The sequence below is a fragment of the Haliaeetus albicilla genome, chromosome 11, assembly GCF_947461875.1.
Source record: "Haliaeetus albicilla chromosome 11, bHalAlb1.1, whole genome shotgun sequence".
NCBI lineage: Eukaryota > Metazoa > Chordata > Aves > Accipitriformes > Accipitridae > Haliaeetus > Haliaeetus albicilla.
The window spans coordinates 28,545,501-28,564,589 of NC_091493.1; the positions used below are offsets into that span (position 1 = coordinate 28,545,501).

Sequence of the window (19,089 nt, forward strand, 5' to 3'; positions counted from 1 at the left end):
TTTGGCAGAGCTATTGTAGCAGAATAATAATCTAGGCTTGCATTTTTAAATTATAAAAACACGTAGGAGCCTTGGGCACTGTACCTTCTGCCTGGGTGTAATAGGCAGCAGCAAGGACAGGGTTGGATGCAAGGGAACTATTACAAATACACTGACACAAGCACCCACCAGTACTCCTGGGAAAGCTATATTAAACTTTCTGATGTTCAGTGAGATAATCTTCTCCCCACTCACAGATACGATGCAATAAACAGTATTTTAATTAAAGGGAAAAGAAGGGGAAAAAAACCTAACCAGAAAGATAAAACAGGGTAACTAATTCCTGGGGAATAATTTACAGTCCTGTCTACATTTCTAGATCCTCTTTTCCTTTGGGGGAAAAATTGTCGAGGCCAGCTATTTTTTTCTCCCTCTCATGGTAACCTTCACTGGTACTTTATGATTATAAGTCTCGCCTGGCACCAGGACCTGACTTAACCTGAGCCAATCTGCCAATGCAACTTGTTTCCATCAGCTGCCCTTCTCCCTGTTAGCCATGCTGGCCAGCCATGCCTGCTTTTAGCTGCCGTGTTAACGCTGCCAGGAGGGAGCAGGCCTTGCTGTCCTGTGTCTCCGTAAGTCACAGTAACCTGCACGTAGGTCAGCCCTTTGCAGCCTTCAGTGCAGTGACAGGTTTGACTGTTTCAGTGTCTCCCTTCAGGGACCCACATCTCTGGGTGTTACCCACCAGAGAGAGCCTCTTGTGCTCCTGCTTCCTGCCAAAGCTGTCGTGACTGGTGGGCAAAGAAGAGACTTAGTAGCTTGGCTTACTTCACCAGTTTATCACTGCAAATTTCAAGAAATTGTTTCAGTTTTATCACTACTAGAAAGGGTCAAAATACACTCCAAATTCTCAACATGGGAAACTATGTTAATTAGCAATGGGGAGGTGTTTCAAGCTCCTCAACTGAAAAATGGCTGCACATGTGAGAAAGCCATTCCCTAATCTGAGTGAGATAAGTTGGTGGGAAGGGTTTGTATGGAGGTATGGATGCTGGGATTTGAGCTGCAGCAAACCCTCCAGGCTGCTTCATGTCCATATTGCCTCCTTCACAGGTAGGCTGAGAAAGTAGCTGGATGTTGGGTTATAAGCATGAGGAGTTTTTGAAACTGTCTAGGAAATAGGCAGCTCTTCTCAGCTCCTTTTGCAATGGAACATAATAATACCCCCCTCCCCCCCAAACGCACAAAACCCCTAAACCCTCTAATTCTGGTGTTGTGTGGGACGATATATAAATTGGAAATATTCCCCAGATATAAGCCAACCTCCCTTAAGGCATACATCTCCCAGTGAAAGGTAAGCAAGGCTTACAAGGCATAGCTTGGGCACATGCCACCAGCCCCTCTGGGCAGCTGTCCTTTTTCCTTGTGGCTGTGCAAAAACAGGGCTGAAAAATTAACTCCTTTCAGAGAAGAGGGAGCTAACAGCTCAGAAGTTAGGATGCCCCCTTCTCTCTTAATTGACGTTTTTGTTGAGGGGCCCTGTACTTTCTGTATGGGGGAAAATGTGCTCTGTGAATGGGACCATAGCTTATGAAAGGATCATACCCTTCAAGAAGCTTGAGCAGGGACTTGGCATTGTTTCTTGCTTCCAGTCACACACAAATGTGAACTGGGTGCTGTCGTATTTTTTACCTCATTTTTTAACATATTTTAAAAGGAATTATTTTTCATTTTCTGTGGAGCAGCAGGAAAGAAAGCAAGACTTGAACTTATTTTCGTGTCCGAAGGCAGACAGGTTTGAAAATAATTTTTTTGTGTCTGTGGTTTTTTTCATAGGCCTTGTGTTGTAAAATATATGAAAATAAACAAACAAGAGACTAAATGGAAAATGGGTAGTGAGCTACCCCCCTTCTCTACCACCAACTTCCTGTGAATATTAATCAGGTGCCATTCTTTGAGTATATTTGATTGCTGGTGTAACACACTCAATATGACACATTTCCCAATGAGCAGGAAGCTAGCTGTCATGTCAACACTTGTGATGTATTTGCATTTATTTGTGACAGGTTTTTATTCCTCCTCCCATTCTGTCACTCAGCAGCAGCAAATTATCCCTTTTTTGGAGGGATAAGAATATCCAGGCGACTGTGTGGGAGAACATACCGGAAGGAATGAGCTTCTAAAAATACAGCTCTTGACCTCTCCTCCTTGTTCTGCCTGGTTTTAGTGCTACCTCAAAAACAAGCCAAAGCTGCTGAGCTCTTTGGATAGCATGGCAATATACAAGATCCTCTTGTTTTCTGAGAAGTTGCTTTTATCCACCACAAAGATGTCTTAGATTCCATGTTGAGGAGGTAAATAGCAGCTCTGGACCAAGTGTGCGTGTGTCAGTTGATGAAGAACCTTAATTTATCCCAGCTGAGAGTCTGACCTCTCTACTGCTGCTGGTATTTTTTGCTGGGAGAAACTCTGATACTCCAGTTATTTGGCACTGTCTGTAGGTCAGATATTTTTCACCACACACTTTAATTACCTCCAGATACTCTGAGCTGGCACCAGCAACAGTTTCTGCTGCTTTAGCATCATCAGTGGGACTATGTTTTCATTACTGCACCAGACCTATGCAACTGCTCTGAATCAGCCATGCAGCCCTTATTAACAAACCTGGAATTCCCAGTGCCTCAACCCAGAACCAGGTCTGCAGCCTTTAAACATGGACCTTCTGTCATGCGATTGGGCATGAACCTTTATTAGGTTAAAGCTTGGTTGTAGTTTGTGACTTTTTTAGACAATATCTTTTTAAAAATTATTATTCTTGTTATCAATGCCTCTGACTTGCATTCTTTTTGCATTCTTAAGAGTCTGTTGGTGGGACAAGGCTATGGAAGGGGAAACCACCAGTTTGTGAATCTTGTCTTTGAATCTGGGAAGGCGGTTAGCTGAGTGTCAGAGGATTTCAGTCATGCCTCCCAGTGCTTTCCACTGAACTACATTTTGCTGTCACTGGAAGGACACAGACTAAGGACAATAGCAGGTTTTATGGGGTGGAGAATCCTGTAAGCAGCTTTGTTAGGCTAGTTACTGTCCTTTTAAACTTCCCTTTTATCCTTTTGGGCTCAGTTTGACAAAATCCTTGTTAAAAGGTGCAGTTGTGAACTAAAATCACTGCGCCAGGCTCACCCCAGCCCTTATAAACTCACTGTTATCTTCATTGATAGTCGGTCCTCACCCTTTGTAGAAAAGCGAACAAATGCGTGAATCTAAGAAGCCTGTAGAAGTGCCACAGTGTAAAAGATATGACCCTTTTATCACTGAAACCGTCATCTTAGTTGTATTTTTGTTTTCTCCCTGATTTGCAGTTTTCAGAAGCTGAAAGGCAGAGATGGCATATTTAGATTACATACATCCAGAGAGACAGTGCCTTGATTGTTCTGTTTCATGGGATCCATTCTTAGACTTAGTGAAATAATGCTTAATCCTCTATACCCCCTACCAACTTTGCTGGAGGTGAGCATGTCTCTTCTTGCCGCTCCGAGCAACTTTCTCTATGTCTGCCTTTGCCTTATCTCTTCTTTATGTTCTTCTCCTAGTCCTGTTCCTTCTCTCAAGCAATGCCAAGGACTGACAAGGCATCCCGTTAGTGTGATGGTATTCTCATCTTCTCTCTAGACAGAAGCATTTGATGCCTCTTGCAGTGCATATAACTACTGTTGGGACTCTTCAGCTAGTCATGCTATTTTATGTCCATGATGTTTTCATACCTAGCCTATGTTGGCTATAAAGACTTAATTTTAGGAGGTGCTTGTCATTTTCACAGCAAAATAAGTTAAACTTAATAGCACTGGTTTGGCCTATTTTTTTTCCTTCCTTGTGTGTTACTACCACAATTAAACCCAGGTATTTTAGGGGGAGGATGGGGATATAATTCCCAGCAGGGCAGTGGAATCATTAGGTTCTACCTGGGTGGCTTTTGAAATCTTCTTCTGCTCCATATGTCTCATCATCAGTTTTCTGATGCGTTTATGAGTTGCACCTTCCACTTATGGTTTGAACTCCAGTCTCTTGAGGGATGTCTGCACAATGGGGAACGGAATGATGGGTGTGGAAGTGTGATGAATTACTGACTCCAGAGAGCAGTTACAGTTTTAAAGGCCAGAGGTAGATCATGCAATAACATCTATCTAGTTGGAGATGAGGTTAAGGCTTCCCTTCAGAGACCTTCTTTCAAGCTGCTGATAACATTTGCAGACAACAGGCTCCTACCTGGGCATTTCTCATGTGTACATATTCTCCCATTACAGACACCCACTATTTGACCTGTCGGATCCAAGAGTGCTCAGAGACTAAAAGGAGCGGGCCATTTTCACGCTCCATTGACGTCAGCTCCCTTGTCGTTCAGGATGAATATATCTTCATCCAGGTATGTTGGCTTGATATGAATGTGACATGAATTCTGCCTGTGCAAGGTATTTGTTCTGTGCAAGAGAGGAGGCATATTCTTAGGACAAGTGCATGGGACCACAAGTCCTAAGAGATGGGAGTCTATATATGCCTGCTATAGATTGACTATGCAGTCTGGGATGAAACACTTGATCTCTCTGCTCATCACTTGTCTCAGGGTGAATCTGATATATTTTGAAAGTTCATCCATCAATAATCATAAGGGTCCATGTGTTTCACAGAAGCTCTAACTTGCTATTGTTGTGGCTACTTGGAAAATACAAAGAAGCTAGTGATGAATTGGAGAGAACAGAGAAGAACAATGGAAAGGTGTGAGTGATCATTTTAACAAATTGAAAGGTTTATGCTGATTTGACAGTCAAGTAATGCTAATGGAGTGAAAAAGATTTGCTGTAAGAGGTAGAGAGATTGGAAAAAGATGTTACAGGGCAACTTCAAAGTGGAAGATGACTGTAAATTTGTCAGCTAGTTGATGATGATTTTGGAGATGAAGAGAAAGTGACAGAAATTGAATGAGAAACTACTTGGTTTTTGAGATTTTTTGAGAATACATGGGCTGGATGGAACAAGGCCATCTCTCCCCATTTCATACCGGTGGAAGTGTGAGAATGAATGGTACGGTGTGGAAGAACACTTCCTGAAGATGTGCCATTTCGGTGGAAACTGGGAGCCAGGCTGCAGCGATTCCAGGTCGTAGAAAGCTCAGGAGACGCAGTGATTACAGACATGATGATATTAACTGCTTGTCACCAATGCTGAAGAGGGGGAATGAGGTGAGATGAGATAGAGCTTGGATCCAGGTGGTACAGAAAAGACATATGCTTCCCTTTTTGAGCAAGCCTGGGTTATGTTAAGCTCCTATTTTACTTCCTTGGGGGAACGTTTTTCTTGATAGTATCCAAATTATAAGAAAGTTCTGCTCTGTTTATTGTGAAATTTTCTTAGAAATGGGAGTTTAAGGGGGAAGGCTGTTAATTCTGTGCCGGGATTAGGTGGAGGACTGGATCCATATGACCTGGCAGGACTGCAATATGGATACTGCATGCACTTGGGTAACATTGGCAGACTTCTCCTCTGAGTAGGGGAGTCTGCTGCTCTGGAGATGATCGACTGCTATGGGAGCCACAGGTCCCCTCATTCCCCCATGAAACCCAGCCTGCTACCGCTTCCTTTGGCCTCATGGGGAGACCCGCGGCTAGTAAACACTGAGAATGTAGCTTTTGCAACTCAGTAAGTCATGATTTGACTAGAGGTGATGGCTTTCCAATTGGTAAATGCTCTACCCTCCAAGGATATTTTAGAGACACTCTGTTAATCTGGCGGTTTATGTCTGTGGCTGAGGGTATTGTGGAACATCCAATTCTTTAAGGCTAGCATGAGGCCTTACAGACATTTCTCATTCCACAGCTCCCACCTGTGTTAAAACAAGGCTGCTCTGTTTAGAAACTTGGGCTTGCAATGAGGACATCTGCCTGGTGTGCGCATTCCTCTGCCTCAAATTAACAGTGAGCAGCTCAAGCTAATAGTTGCAAATTGCTTCAAGTTAAAAAAACCGATGTGTGTGTATACAAACACATGCATGTATGTATATGTAATACTTCAAGTGCCTTGACTATCCTTAGCAAAGTTTTATTATAGCTTAATGGGTGTTTGAAGTGAAAATCACATACCCACACTCTTAAAAAATGTTAAATATACACACTGAACATTTCTGCTGTTTTGGGCAGGAGACTCTCCCTTTCACAGGTTGTCTATCACTTTCCCTCTTTTTTGTATCACACTTGCAGGATTTCTGACTGTCCAGCAGCCTGTCGTAAGTGCAGAAACTGGGCATGGATCAAGTCCATGTAGTACTTGAGTAACACGCAGATGCTTCAAATTCACAGCACACACCTCTCTGAGCTGAAGGTGTGTTAAATCCACCGTGTCCAGCATATGGTAGATGGGCTATGCAGAGTGTTTGCTCAGTACATATGTAGGAATGCTGATATGTGCTGGATCTATTAGTCTCACAAGCCATGTGATGTAGCTGCCTATTACGGGATGTGTCAGATTGACTATGTGTGCAACGTCTCATGCATATCATTCCGTCTGGATAATCTTGGACAGAAATACAGGAGCCAGCTCTCTTGAATTTCAAATATTAGACAGAGATTAATAAATAAATATCAAATTAAATGTTAAGAACCTCTTGAGGTTTAATAGAAGTATAAAGGATGGGTGCATGAGTTCTGATCTGTCTGTGCTGGCACAAATCAGAAGTAATATCTTGGACTAGAGAGAGAAACTTGTTCCTTTTAACTTTTGTCATGAAAACAGTAGATTTTTAGTCTAAACCAGTACTCTGTGTTCTTCCAAAATGAGTGGAGAGATCAAAACCTTCAGGGGCAATTTATCTTCTCCTGTCGTACCTATTGCAGGATGAGATAGGTCTCTCTCTTGAATATGCCTTTCTCATTAATATTAGAAGGAACTCAAGTATAGCTTAGAGAAGATGCCCAACTTTTTGACAGCTAAAATTAGGGAAGACGAATCCCAGCTATTGATATCAACCTTTTAGATTATCTGCATACAGTTATTTACTAGTGAATATCCATTCTAATAAAGTTGATCAACAGGCCTGTAGCGTAAGAGTCTTGGGAAGCATTAACCTGTGTAACTGTGCACTCAAAGCAAACGTGATACTGTGGTGCATAATAGATAGGGGAAAGAAGAGTATGGAAAATGTTATAGTGCCATTATAAATCAATGGTTCCTTATCATGTGGAATGCTCTTGTGCAGCACTTCTGAAAGGATCTTGCAGAACTGCAGTGCAAAGAAAGAAAATGAGAATGAGCCTATGCTTGAAAAAAACTTACCCATGAAGAGAGTTTAAAAAGACTGGGACTGGTTACCAGGCAAAGGAGATAAATAACATAACACATGATGAAAAATGTAAAAGGTAATGAAGAAAGGAAGGGGGAAATAGCTACTAAGAGAGAGTAGGAAGAATTCTTATGAATAAAACAGTAGGTGATCACTGAATTTATTGATTGACTTTCTATTTGATTGATCAATAGTTATTTAAGGATGCCTAGCACATCACTAAGATAGGATAATTCTGCATAAATTGATACATTAAGAGAAAATCCTGCCCTCTGTTGTGTGTATAAGTTTCACAGGATTGCTCTGATGTAGCCAGGAGTCAGTATCATCACCTTCTTTCATGGTTAATACTTCAAATTCATACAGCTTGCAGAGCAGGTCATTTATTTCTGAGAAAACCTTGGAATATGTCTGAATTTATTTACTGCACCAAAAAGGAGCTAATTTGATGAGCAACTTTGCCATTAAGGTCAGTGTCAGTTGTGTTCAATTATACAGCTGTGCAGTCGTGGAGCCCATACTTCCTCTACAGCTGTAATATGCCATTCTCTAGAGCTGTACCACACCTTTCCTTATTGGTGCCTTTGAGTACTCGCTACTGAGATAGTATCACTTTCTAAACTTAGGTGCATAGATAACCTGCAACTGCCTATAAGATTTGACTTCCTGACAGTTACCTGAGCTGCTACGGTATTCTCATGTGCAGAGCCTATATTATAAGACCCAGGGGTCAGGGATAGTTTTTCATTTTATGTATTAATCTAGTGTACTGATATTTTGGAGAATTTCTATGGTAAAAATAAATCACGGGGAATTCTGGGGAAAATATTTTTCAAGTAAGTCTTGTATCAGGGTTTCCAATGGAATTGCTCAGGTTGCTGAAAAGAGTCTACAATGCAATAGGCTTTAATGAAAATGGGGATTATTTTTCAGGAAATTCTGTTTTGAGTGAGAAAGCATTGTTTGGAGAAAAACTTGTTATTTTCCTATAAACAAACAAATAACATCAGTGCTACTTTGTTCTTTAAAGACTTAAAAAAAAAGAACAGGAATGATCTGTGTACACTTCCTTGCCAACAGGTGAAAACTTTCCACTGAAAATGCAAGAAAGCATGAGCAAATATCATCACTTATTGCAGGGCGTGAGGAGTCTGGGCCAAAAAAAGTCTCAGTACAGTGTTGCTTATTTGTGGTGGCCTGACAACTCCTAAGGGGGTATGAATACAGCAGTGCATTCACTGGAAATCAGCTTTGCTCTGGGACAGTTTCTGCAGAAATCAACACTCTTGTGGACAGATGTACAGCTGCCATAGAGAGCCAATTATTGCTAAGTTAAAGTAGTTTTTCCCAGTTACCCAAAGGTTATGCTCAAGCTATCTCGGGTGCAATAGCTCAGTGGTTCTGCTGGGCGGCTGGAGTCCTGTGTTGGACGAGCCTGGCCGCTAGTGGGGACTGATGACATTCCCAATGCACTGGTGCAGACCCATGTAAGGACTAGATTTTCACACAGAACCCTAGATATCAGGAGAGGGACAATAATAATGATGAAACTCTTCAGAGTGTGTGGCATGAGGACTGCTGGCTGTACTGCTGTTATAGTGCTGGTGGCCTAAGGATGTGAGTGAGACAAAGTTTACAGGGAGAGGTAGTATTTTTTATGAGATTGGAATTGATAGAATTAAAAAAAGGGACAGATAAGCTTTTGGGCATACTCAGGAGAACCTAAGGGACTTGAGGAAGGATTTGGTCTCTGAAAATTGTCCTTTCTTTTTTTTTCCCCAGCTATAGATGTACGTCTCATAAATATGCTTCCTCCCCCTATTAATCATGTTGTGTTTTCCTTGTGTAAACCCTTCAGTGTATGGTTTTCCTCCCAGAGGTCATACTGGTCTAGTTCAGCATCTGGTTAACACTGTCCCCATTCCTCCCTTAAGCTTCTGTCTCTGTCAGCACTTGGAGACCCTCAGGGTAACTTTGGCCTTTTTGATTTGAGCTGGCTGTAAGTCAGTGCAGAGATGTGTGGATGGGCAATCAATACCTTTCTTGATTGTTTTTTATGTCTGTCTTTTTCTCTGGGATGGTGCAGACTCTGATATCCCAACAGAGTGCAACTGAAGTCGATCTGAAATGTAGCTCGGACTATCAGCACTTTCCATGGCTGTGACAAAGCTACTGGGCATGGAAGACTCCTCTGAGATTTAGAAGCTGATACCTGGTTTGAATTTGGGGGTGATGCCTGTTTTCTCCAGCAGGCCAAACAAATGTCTTTGGAGATGGACACTCTCAGATCTGCCTTTGGCTGGTTGTCTTACCACATGAGGACAAGGAACGACACCTGTAAGCTCTGACTGAAAAGGGCTGGCTGTTTGCTTCAGACCCTGTTCCATTTCCACTTTAAATGGGAAGTTCTTTGCACCATTAACCAGAAAGGCATGCTGAGAGGCAGTACATTATCACTTTCCAAGGCCTTTAAAGAGTGGGAACGTGGGTGCTCCTTCCCTTTTCCACTCCCATGGCATAATTTATCAAGGTGCTTAACTGCAGGCTGAAATTCATAAAAGGGTCTTGTCTCTCACCTGGCTCCTCCTGCCACTTCTCCTCTTGGGAAGCTTTCTTGGCAGCTTTCTATGCCATTTCATTTGTGATTAGTCTCCTGGGAACTGCACAGCTTTTTCTTGACTCCAGATTCCCTTAGGTCAGGTGGCCGTGGGACATATGATAGTCCCATGTCCAAAAAGCTAAGCTGCTCTGGTGATTGCCCTTTTTTTTGTGGCTGATATGATGAAGGAAGAAAGGGGTGTGTGGGGAGCTAGGAAGAGAGAAGAGAGTCTTGGCTGTGATATACAATCCTCTTGAATGTGGTGGGGTCTGTGATGTTACCATTTAGGAGCAGGGGATGGTGGTTACTCGCAGCTTGCATATGCAGCAGAGTGGGAGCAGCTGCAGTTCTTACAGATGGCAGGAATTCCATGTGGAAAGTGAAAAGTTTAAGTCAAAATGCTCTTCTTTGATAGTGATCATGTGTCTGGCTCTTCCTCACCCCCTGAAATAATTTTGCACTTAGAAGACTTTTGCTTAATTCAGAGAGTTGTGCAGCAGGGCAGCATCTCCGTCTGCTCACTAGCATGAGTGAGAACGAGCAAACCCAGAATTTCTTTAGATGTTGTTGTGTGGTGCAGCTAAGCGGGACTCTTACAATACACATCCAAATAGTTCCTCTGTCTCAGAGGAGGAAACATATCTGCCAAAAGCTGTTGAACCAGTTCAGTCTTCTTTTGCATCAGAAAGTCTCCTTAAAACATACGCAGATGTCAATATTCACCCACAATCACTGATAGCTTCTTACAGAACCTATGGATAATATTGCCTTTTTTGGATGCCTGGAGTCTCATCAGAGTGTGTCCAAAGAATTTCAGCTGAAGTCTTTTGATGGAAAATGGCTTTGTAGAAATGCCTTTTTTTTTTTTTTTTTTTTATCGGAATCAAATTCTGTTTTTATCAAAGTGGATATATTTAAGAGAAGGTGGTTTTTTCGGGCTCAGTAAAAAGAAAAATATTTATTATTCATAGCCTTAGAACTGGGGTGGGGGGACATTTATCTTTAAGGTTTTATAAAGGGGAAAAAAAAATTTCCTAATTCTATAACTAAAGAAGTCTGAGCTTAGCTCAGAGAAGTAGTTTATTATTATTACCAGTTGTAACTGTGGTTGTTTAGGAAAACTTGGAAGTGCTTATGTTTGGTAGGACAGGAGTGTATGTTTCAAGTTTATTGGGTATTTAAGGCCAGGCTTAATGAGCATATTTGCTGAATGTAAGTCAGTTATCAAGTGAGTAGACTTCAACCAGCAGTCACACCTAAGATTGTGCCAATTCATATGGATTCCTGACCTCCATTCTCAAGCTGACAATTTAAATACTTAAATAAGTAGTAAATTTCCCCAGGAATAAAGAAAATAAAAGGATTTTTTTTTGTATTTTTAGTTTTTGCTAATGTGAAACTTCTCAGCGGTGAAACAAGATAGGAGGGGAGAAATTAAACTTTGATTTCCCAGTCTAGAGCCTTCTCTTTATTTTCATAGAAGCTAAATACACCATGTTCAAATATAAATTTCTTTCCTCCATTTTTTAACTAGGAGCCAAAGGTCTTAACAGAAATCAATCCATGCAATTTATTTTTAACTTCACCCTGCTTAGCTACGATTGATTTTTATCTTTGCGTTCGATGGTAGATAAAACGGCTTGGCGGGACAATGGAGCACTCTCCAACTTGTAGGGTTTGGTCTTTGAGTCTTTTATTGAAGAAATCATTAAAAGCTTATTATGAAACTAATAGTATGAAGACGTTTAAATGATGAACACGATTACACCTGTTTTACTGGTGAATAATGCCTGCTACAGCTGATCTTCTCTAGCCCTATTTAAAATGCTGGACAGCACTCCAGTGGGAGAAATTAATCCATACAGATGAAAGAAAGTGCATCCCAGGTGGTAGTTAAAAGCTCTTCTTAAAGCAAGACAGGCAGTAAATAGTTAGCTACTTCCCTATTCACTGCTTTCCATCCATTTCTAGCACTGTTTCATCTTTGCTGTGCCAAATATCAGATTTGGAACTTGAACCTAAAAATCTGTTAATAAAAAAAATTAATGTTTTCCTTTATTTATTTATATTTATATTATTTCTAGGGCTTCTTGTGCTGCACTTTCTTTTGCCACTCTCTCCCCTCCCCTCATGTTGTCTGATTTATCAGCACTGTCTGCAGCTGAAGATGTAAAGGATTACTGTGGCAGACTAATAAGTTTCCTCTGAAATCCTTCAAAAGGAGATTTAATGTGTACAATTACGCTCCTCTCTTAAGTTAGTTTCTGTGTAAGTAATGTGCATTTGCAGCTCTAATGTGGCTCATGTTTTGGTGTAACCTTGCACATTTTCCACAGGAGTTGCTTTTAAAACAAATCCAATATTTTCACTCAAGATTACTTTGTCCTATAGCTGTGCCATCATAGCGCTGAGGGGAGAGGGAAGTGAACAGGGACTGGGCCAGTATAATAAACGTTTCTTTGTCTCAGCAAATTTTCACTGATGGGTCTGACACTAAAAAGTGGCATGTTTTCAAAGCCTGCTGAATTTACCAGGCAGCTTGAGGGTGCTTTGCGTACAGAAACACTAATCCATATGTCTCTGCAGCATGCTCAGGTAGCTGCATATTGCTTTAATGGCTGCGCAGAAGGTATGATGTTAATGAAAACCACAGGGAGACAATTCAGACTAGATGGTACCTATCCTGATGTGATTTATGCTGGGGCAGTGGAAAACCTCAGTACACAGAAATATCCGGAAGATGGTTTGTCCTGGCCATGGTGGATAATCAAGAAGGAAGAACATTACACTAGGCTCATGCAGATGTGTTCTTCCTCATCTTCTGAATCTCTTGTGACTGGCATTGGGGTTAGGCTTGGGAGAGGAGGCACAGCTTTTCAGTCCTCATGCTGGCAGACCTGTGCAAGGCCTAGACAGTAGCTGGCTCTGAAGAACACCAAAATCCCTCACTAAAGGTGTGAGTGGAGCAGCCTGCCTGCTTAACTTGTCATTATTCCTTCATGCTTTAATCCACAACCTGATTTATGAGATTTTATGCCCCTGAGAAGGAGAAAGGGTAATTAAAGTTAAAGCAGCAAGGAGGAATGCCAGGGCACCCTATGGAGGTGGAGAACACAGATCTGGGATGCCATTACAATACTGACACAGTGTTTCTTAACTTTTGACTTCTACCAACTCATTTTATGTTAGTGGGATGGAGGAAACTCTACAAGCAGAGGATGTCACCTCAGAAAAACAGTGAGGGGTTTACTGAAAATAACATCAACTGTGTACTATCAACTACTTACTATCGACAAGGAGGTTTAAAACTTGGTTCTGTAATAGACTGTCTCACCACTTACTATGCTCGAAGTGGGAGGTAAATTACAGGAATCACAAACATCTAAACATGTCTGGTCATTGTGGGTTGACCTGTGCTATTACCAATTCTCTTTTGCTTTGAACATTATCAACAGTGTAAAAAGTAGATGACCTGTTCCAATAACTGTGCAGGGCAAATTATTGTTATCATTGTAAACCATCCAGGCTAACAATCTATGTAGAAAAGAGCCCTTCGTTCCCTTTTAGCCATTAGCTTAGGAAGCGTCTGATACCTGCACACTGTCAGCATCAGTGCATGTTCCTTTACGCTTTCTGCCAGTTCTTTGATTAGCAGGAGGCAGATGGAGTCTTGCTTAGCCCAGGGTCATTTCAGAGATTTAGTAGTTCCATGTTTGTTACATCAATACCTGCCTTACATTGGAAATTACAGGTCCAGCATCAGCTAGCCAAGAAGATGAGAATGAAGCCTGGTACACTCTGGTCTACAGTTCCTGACATTGTCTAATGTGTCTGTACATTCTGGGACCTCATAACTCATTCTGCTTGCTTTCCAAGCTCTTTTAGGTGGCACATGTTTTTTTGGTGAAGATGAACATCTATCTAAGAAAAAAAAGAGAGATGAAACCTGCCCTTAAAGAGCCATATTCAGTCATTAACATGAGAATTGGCTTAGTGTTTCTAGATATGTCACAGAAATTATGGAGATGAATAGATTCCATGACAGATTTTCTTTAATTCTCTGCAGCCTTGTGAACATATTTGTTGTCTTCCATGTTTGATGCACTCTGTCCCATTGGAGGTCAGGAGGGAGTATGAGCCAGCATACTAAAACTTTCAGGGCCTTTAAAGAGAAGCTTCTCATGTTTCTGTTCTTAAGTGTCAACTGATGTAAGTGAGACCAGACTTTTGTCTTGAAACAAAATGTGGAAGTATTAAAGAAAAGTACTAGACCATGAATGGAAGGAGGAAGAAAGAACATAGGTTAGGAAAGACAGATGTGTTTAATGACAAACACATTTGTCCAAAGGAATAATTTCCACTGGCCAGAAGCCCAATTAAACACATAAAATAGAAATCCAGAAAAACAGATTAACGAACAAGCCATTAGCAAGGAGGAGGAAAAAGACAAACCCAGCTAATTCTGTACAGAGCATGACAGATGAGCTCACAGCAAATAATTGGGTGACATTCATCAAATGTGAACTAAAAGGAGGCATTAGAGGGCAAAACACTATCATAATCTCTGGGATTTACAGTGTTGGAGAGTTTGTTCATATGAAAAGGAAAAGTTCATCAAAATAAATTTAGTTGGGCCTTCCAAAATTCATTCCCTACCACAGTGCTTGCCAAAACTTTATTGAAGGCTTGATCATTTTTTGGAACTGTTATAACCGTGCATGTAAATCATGCAAAGATGAGGTCCTGGCTGGGAAAAGCTTCACACAACTCCTGCCAACAGAATTGTGGGTGGCTTCATATTAGCTGGCTCAGAAAGACCATAGACCACAAAGATTTCTGTTTCTAAACCTTTGTCAAGGTGACCTAGTCCAGGTAGAGGACTGAAAGGGAGTTTAACTAATGCATAGTGAAATTGGACAGTGTTTGAATCCTACCTTTCTGCCTTAAAAAACAGACAAACAAACAAACCAAAAATCCAAACAAAATTTCTCTAGATACCAGTTTGCCATGGCATAAAGCCAAAGAAATGATGTAAAATCTTTTGAGTGTGGAAGACTTGGAGTAGATCCTGTCTTGGCACAGAGGGGGGAATTTGATCACCCCTTGATATTTCTGCCACTCTATGTTCATGTGATTAACTTGAAGATTGTTGGACTGTTCCCAATGTTAATTAGTCATCACAGCATTTACAATGTATGTAAATATTCATGTCTGCATCTTAAAGATGAGTTGATGACCATGTCTCAGCCCATCAGAAGAGGTGGATATTGAACCCAGGGTCCTTTCCAAGTAGTCACTGGACACATTCAGTCCTATCTGGACTCTGCTACAAATAATGATCCGGTGTTGAAATCATGAGTGGTGTAAAATGAGTTCCTGTGGCAGAGCTACATCATTTGAGAATTCGGATCTTCCACTGGAGGTCAGAAATATCACCAAGAGGGGATATTTAAATATTCCCTGTGCTATATGGGTAATATGACCTAGAAGTGTGGGATCCTTTGGGCAACTCTTGTACAGCTGATAGAGAGATACAATTACTGCAAACAGGAATTTTTATCTTTGAGTTGGACTGAATCAACTGCATAGTCTGTGCTCTCCTGTGAAAACTTGATTTTGATGTGGTAGTATTAGATGGGAAAGATACCCTTCAGAAATAACACTCACAGCCCTTTCACCATCCTCACAGCTGGAGAGCAGGACCCCAAAATGCTACTGTGCTAGTCCACAGTGCACTTTATATGAAGTGAGTCAAATGACTCCTGTTCTCTCCCTGTCTCTGCCACTGGCTTGTTTTGAGACCATAAGCAAAACACTTCAGATTTTCATGTCTGTGTTTTCCCTTGACTTTAGCCATATGTTGTCTGTATAGAGTTTGTTTGCTGTGTTATGGGTCATTCTTCTGCCTTCTTGTGCAGTGTGTGGTATAATGGTGGTTGTTTTTTTTCCTTTTGGGAGCGCTAAATGCAGCTATGATAACATTACAAGTAATAATGGGAAACAAGCAAAAGGGGAAGTCTTAGTGTAGAAGCCTGTCTTACTTCTAAACCTTCCTTTCTTTGCAGTTCTTCAAACTGTCAATAGAAAAGCCTTATCTTGAGTTGATTAGATATCAAATTTCACGACCAGTAATATTGTGTCCTTTGAATGGCAGCTTCTCTAGGGAAGAAAGCCACTATCTAGAGGTGATATCACTGCTGAGAATATAGTTGATGCTATAGCAATATTCCATGTAAGCTCATTCTGAAATATCACTGTCAGATGAAAGGAAGTCTATCTAGGAGAGAATCTAGGACCTTTCTGTTAGCTTTATTGGCAACTTAAGAAGCCAGCAAATGACATTCCATATAATAGAGAAGTGCTTTGTGTATTGTTCTATCTTAAAACCTGCAAGACTGCCAAAACAGCAGAATATAGGAGATTCACCGATGTAAGCCTTGCTGCAGCCAGGCCTGAAATGTTGCCAGAAAGAACAACCACAGCAAGGGTAAGTGACTAGTGACAGGTTTAAAATCCCATATTTTATAAATTATCAGGGCTAGATCTCATCGATGCATGGCATTTATGTGTAGCCTTTACAGCTCGCTCAGTTCATAAAACCACAGATTTGGACGTCTATCAGTTCCCCCCCATCCTTGTTCAGAGATAGTATGACTTCAGAGAAATCAGTTTTCTAGTGACTTGGCATCTAAGAGCTTAGCCCCAGCTTTCCAAGAGCGCATTCATTGCATTTACTGTTTGCATTAAATGGTGCTAGTGTGGATCTCTGCTGTTAGTCACTGTAAAAGGTTGTTGGAAGACAACCCTGGCCCCAAGGGACTTACAGTGCAAACACACAAGGCTGAGAAGCAGCAGAGGAAAGAGGTATTATCTCCTTCTTACAGGAGAGGAACAGAAGCACAAAGACTTTAAATTACTTGCCCAAGGTAGTTGAGCTGGAACCATGTGATGAAACCATATCATCTTCTTTCCCCACTCAAGACCTTAAACTTTATACCCACTTCTCCCTTTTTCCTGAGATGTTAAAATCATGCTGGATTTGAAGCATGAGAGACAAAATGGAAAGTTCAATAGCATAGCTTAAATAAATACTGCTCCAGCCCTCTCAAGCCTGGGATTTCTTTGGATTTATCTTTGGAGATGCTTTTAGGGACAGCTGTGCAGGTCATAGAAAAGATATCTGAAAGAAAGGTTGTTAAACCCTCTTAGAGGTGTCAGCATAGGGTATCTTGGAAAGGTCATCACTCACTCTCTTTGGTGTTTCCACAGGTGACAGCTGGGGGAAGAGCAAATTACTATGTGTCATACAGACGAGAGCCTTTCGCGCAGATTAAATTGCCCAAATACTCTCTTCCTAAGGTGAGTGCACCACTTATGAACACAGACATGTAATATCTCGAATAGCATAGCCTGCCCAGTGGTGAAGCACCTTGGTGGAGTACTTCTCCGGGGAGCTCCATTTGTTGTGCTACTTGAATGATCTTTCTTAAATATGCATTTGGGATCTTTACCTCTCTCTGCCTTTGATTAGTGAGCATTTCAGGAAGAGCTGTTTCATTTTTCTTCTGTAAAGAGCAAATGGGAGTGAAAAGATACCTCAGAAAATAGAGCTCAAACCAACTTCTCCTTGACCAGAGTTCTATGAACACCTTTCCCCAGTCTTACTCTGTTCTCTATTAATGATTTTTCTGTAAGCCTGGCTGTGACACTGAGGGTCCTGGAGAATGGTTAGGATGCTAAGCATCACTGCAGTCTCCATACAATGAGAGAAGCACAGGGTATAGCAGCTCCACTGTCCCCATCTTATGGCAGGACATTGCCAAGAAGTCGTGGAGGTGGAGTTGGCTCCCTAAAAGTTGTGTTTTGTTGATGCTTTGGACACACAGAACCACTCTGTGATGCTGCTTAGGAGGTGACTGAGATAGCCTAAGATTAACACTGACTGGCAAAGCTGGGAGGGAGGAAAGTTAGTACTTCTCATATAACTCTGCCTGGATTTACCTTCTTACCTTTCTACCAGACCAATGGTGCAAGCCTCAGCAAGGAGGATATGTTCCTGGAATTATACTCAAATTCCATAGTGTAGTCATTGCTTGGGATTGTGTAGAACAGAAGGGACTAGCCTTTCCAGTGCCTTGGCTGGATACAAGTTTCTGGGTAGCCTGATGGGCAGCTGAGACCACTGCTGCTCTTTGGAACCTCAGGATGGCTGTTGAGGGTACTGTCATAGAGGGCTGATAATCAACAGTAACGGCCTTCCCCTTCCTTCCACAAGTGAAAATTTTGGTGGGATAATTGTAAGACAGTTGGCTAGATTTGCCTTGTGGGCTGGATCTACCCTTCTGATTGCCTGCGGGGTATCTGCAGTCTAGCAGATAAGCATATTTGCTTTAACTTGTACTGGAAAACTTAATAGTTGTGAGAAATTTGCATCTCAAACTCCTAATATTGCACCTCAGCTTCTTCCCATTTGGGTTGATCACAGTCCATAATGTATTGACACCTGTATAGCACAGATATAGTTTCTTTTGTTTGTCATTCCATGGTGGTGCAATGACACGGTTTGTAGCCATGTAAAAGAGGCTTGTTTATGCTGCCCTTAGTCACTAGAACATTTTTGCTGTACAGTAATAACTATCCTGTCAGCTGTGGATTAATGAACTCTGCTGGAGTTGTACGTATGTGCGGCTGGCAATAGGGTAATGCAATATTTCCACTGCAAGTGGTCAAAACAGATTGAAGTCATTGGGTGTTTTGCTCTATTTTCACACTGCTGGAATAGGTTGGGTATGTACTTAATCTTTAAGGACTTAGAGCTGTTGGGCAAGAACAAACTTCCTGATTTAGTCTTCCTTGAGGGAAATGGGAAACCTCCCACTGATTGCACTCACTGGGACAGAATTAGGCCCTCAAATGTTTTTTCTCCCCATCCTCTGCTGATAGGCTATGTTAGGTCTATTAGAAATAGCCCCATCTAATCAACCCCAACTTTTCATCTAGATACCTCACACAGAAGACTAAGTTGCCTCCTAGGAAGGATGGGGATATTGAGCTGATCTTCTCCCAGATATTATTCCCCAAAATCAGGTCACTCCGTCCTTTGGGAGACTTCCAGAATTATGGTTTCTTGATGCAGAAACAGTGCAAGAAATTAATCAAGGCTCCTTGGCACCCTGGGGAA

The 19,089-nt window shown here is 41.5% G+C and overlaps 1 protein-coding gene across 1 annotated transcript in view; it reads left to right on the plus strand.

Annotated features, from left to right (window-relative positions):
- SORCS3 (sortilin related VPS10 domain containing receptor 3) overlaps positions 1-19,089 on the plus strand; it is a 315,097-nt gene that overhangs the window by 223,866 nt on the left and 72,142 nt on the right. The window contains exons 7-8 of the mRNA XM_069796927.1: positions 4,284-4,402; positions 17,178-17,267. Coding sequence (XP_069653028.1) covers positions 4,284-4,402; positions 17,178-17,267 — 209 coding nt within the window. The remainder of the gene's footprint in view (positions 1-4,283; positions 4,403-17,177; positions 17,268-19,089) is intronic.